The sequence below is a fragment of the Geospiza fortis genome, unplaced genomic scaffold (genome assembly GCF_000277835.1).
Source record: "Geospiza fortis unplaced genomic scaffold, GeoFor_1.0 scaffold432, whole genome shotgun sequence".
Taxonomy (NCBI): Eukaryota; Metazoa; Chordata; class Aves; order Passeriformes; family Thraupidae; genus Geospiza; species Geospiza fortis.
Window position 1 is genome coordinate 1,830,800 of NW_005054436.1, and position 3,086 is coordinate 1,833,885.

The following is a 3,086-nucleotide window of genomic DNA, read 5'->3' on the forward strand; positions in this document are numbered from 1 at the left end:
ATTAAATGAATAACAATTGAATAACAATATATTTAAATTATTATTAAATATATTGAAATAATAAATAAATAATGAAATAATTGAAATAAAAAATACATTATGAAATAAATATGAAATAATAAATTAAATTTTAGCTAAAAATGAACCAAATAAGCAACACTTTTAAGCCTTGTTATTGCATCCAAACCCAAGTTAAATTAAATTTTAGCTGAAAAATGAACCAAATAAGGAACACTTCTAAGCTTTGTTGTTACATCCAAACCCAAATTATTGATTTATGCCAAACCCTTCTCGTTTTTTTGCTTCCCCAGGGTGAAGGAAGAGACAAAATCCACCTGAGTGGCTGCAGCTGCCTGGCTCTTGTAGGTTTAGCTCCTGGGTTGCCTCCTCCCCACAGGATTTTTATTTTATATATGTTTTCTGTATATATTTCTATATAATTGTATAAATGACTGGAGAACTGTAACTTATTCCTTGCTGGCCTCCCCTGGGAGCAGGCAGGGGAGGATTCTGAGCAGCCCAGCTTTGGTGACCAGGGAGTTTCACCCTTTGCCTTCCACTTCCCTCCTTGGTGTGGCTCTAAAAACACAAAAATCACTTCCTCCCCTTTCCCTTTCTCTGAAATAACCTTGGAAAAGAATAATTTAAATAAGAAGTAGTGTCTGCATTTCAGGAAAGATGGCCATCAATTCTTGGTTTTCCTCGATTTTTTTTTTTTTGGGGGTTTTTTTTTTTGGTGTTTTTAATGGGAGAATTCCCAAATGAAGCCTGGGAGAGACTTTTGTGGTTTCCAGTTGGATTCCACCACGACAAAAAAAACCAAAATCCTGCCAGCTGGTGCCACTTCTCAGGGTCAGAATTGTGCAGTTCTTGAACAGAGTTGGCTCCTCCCTGCAGCAAACTTGGGGAAAGAGATGAAGCAGCTGAAAAGAAACCTGAAAAATCCCTTTTTTCTTTCTTTTTTTTTTTTTTTTGTTGTTGTTGTATTTTTGGTTTACTTTTTTTAAAGCCAATCAGCCCCAGATCTGGAAAATACAAAATGATAAAATGAAAATCACCCTCAGGGGGTTGGTTCAGTTTGCCAAGATGTGGATCCAGGGAGTTTGGCAGCATTTGCTGCACCTCCAAGGAAGGGATGGGATTTTTTACCTGGTTTTTTATTCCCCTCTCTGGGTGGGGAGAAAAATGAAGCCAAAACAGGAGGAATTTTCTCCTGAAACCCCAAAAATCCCCTCAAAGCCAGCCCAGAGCCCAGCTGACATCTTTTCTTCCCTAAAAAAACCCCAATTTTTTCCTGATTTTTAAGCCAACTTTTCCAACTGAATTTCCCTCCCAAGGCCAAGAAATCCCAAATTTTTAATCCTGCTGGAACAGCAGATGGGGCTCTGAGCATTTTCCCAGCTCCTCTCCTTCCTCCCACACATCCTCACCCTCCAATCTCCTTTATGACCTTTTACCTCTCCTTTTTTACAGCGTGGAGTGAAAAAAAAACCCCAAATTTTACAGGGGAAAAATTCAGATTTTTGAAAATTTCTTTTTTCAGGCCGTTCCCACTCGCTGCTCTCCTTTCTCAGGGGGGGGAATCCCTTTGGAATTCTGGAATTTTGGAATTCCAGAGGTTTTGCACCCTCCCACGGGAGCACTGCTGAGGTTTCAACTCCAATAATGCTGCTAAAACTTCACACAGCTTCTTTTGCAAAGGGTTTATTTTTTTAACTCCTCCTTTTTTTCTTCCCCTTTTTTTTTTTTTCCCCCTTCCTCCTCCTCCTCACCGTGGAGTTTTTTAGTCTCTTTGGAGGTTTTCACTCTGATTTTCAGTGTTTTTATGTGAAACAAGAGAGAGATCAGTGTCACTTTGTGTCTGGGGGGCGGGAGGGGAGGGGAAAAAATCTATTGTGGTTTTTTAAAGAAGCGTTTATTTTGAATTTTCAGAACCTTTGTAATAAAACTGCTCCATTTCTATGCTTGGTCTGCTTTTTTATTTTTTTGCCTAATGAATTCATTCATTTTCAGAGTTGGTTTTTTTTTTTTGATTTGATGGAAGATCCCAACAAAAAAGTTAAGAGGTGGAATTAAGATTTTGGGAAGAAAAATAAGGCATTAATAATTAATTAAGATAAGAAAAATAAGGCATTAATAATTAATTAAGATAAGAAAAACAAGGCATTAATTCCCTCCTCCTTTGAAGAACGTTGATTTAATTCCATCCACCAAAACATTTCATTTATTTATTTATCCTCCACTTGAAAAACTGCTTGAATCTCTTTTGTAAATTGATATTTCCTTTGTAAATTATTTGGGGTTTTATTTAAAAAAAAAAAAAACAGTCTTGAGATTCTCCCTCTGTCTGGAAAAATGAACTCAAAACCTGATGGATTTTGGGTGATTTTATTCCCAAATTCCTCACCCCTGACCCTGGTTGGATTTGTGGTTGGAGTGGAGCAATTTGGGAATAATAAACTGATGGGAGAGGATGGATTTAATTCATCTTCGAGCTGAATTTAAATGGTTTTATCCAGAATCCAAAGGGATAAAAATTCCTTTATTTAATTGGGAGCAGCTCCGTTGTGGAGCTCAGTGCTGATCGCACCTGAAACGGCCACAAAACCCCAAATCTGCTCTTTTTGGAGCCAAAAAAAAAGCGCAGATTTTTGTGTGTGCCCAACTCGCTTTGGGTGCTGGAACAGCCCCATCCTCCCTCCCACCATTTGGGGTTTTTTTGGAACAAAACCTCTGGAATTCCAATGGGATCTCCCCAAATTCCCCTTTTCCAGCGTCCCTAGCCAGGCTGCAGCTCTGCCAGCTGCTCCCAAATCCTTCAAAATTGGGTAAAAATCCATTTATTTCACCACTCTGCTCAAATAAATGAATCAATTTGGAGAGCAGATCCCTGATTTTGGTTTCCCTGCATCAAATATGGAATTTTTTGGGTATTTCCACCTACCTTGAGCCTGGATGCTCCCAAATCCTTCAAAATTGGGTAAAAAAACCCCATTTATTGCACCCTTCAGCTCAAAGAATTGAATCCCTTTGGGAAGCAGATCCCTGATTTTGGTTTTCTTGCACAAAACATGGAATTTTTGAAT

General features: G+C 38.4%; 1 protein-coding gene across 1 annotated transcript in view; it reads left to right on the forward strand.

The window, feature by feature from the left end:
- The window catches only part of HDAC1 (histone deacetylase 1), an 11,766-nt gene extending 9,873 nt beyond the window's left edge, over positions 1-1,893 (forward strand). Inside the window, exon 13 of the mRNA XM_014309526.2 lies at positions 312-1,893. Coding sequence (XP_014165001.2) covers positions 312-339 — 28 coding nt within the window. The 3' untranslated portion in view covers positions 340-1,893. The remainder of the gene's footprint in view (positions 1-311) is intronic.
- Positions 1,894-3,086: the final 1,193 nt, after the last annotated feature.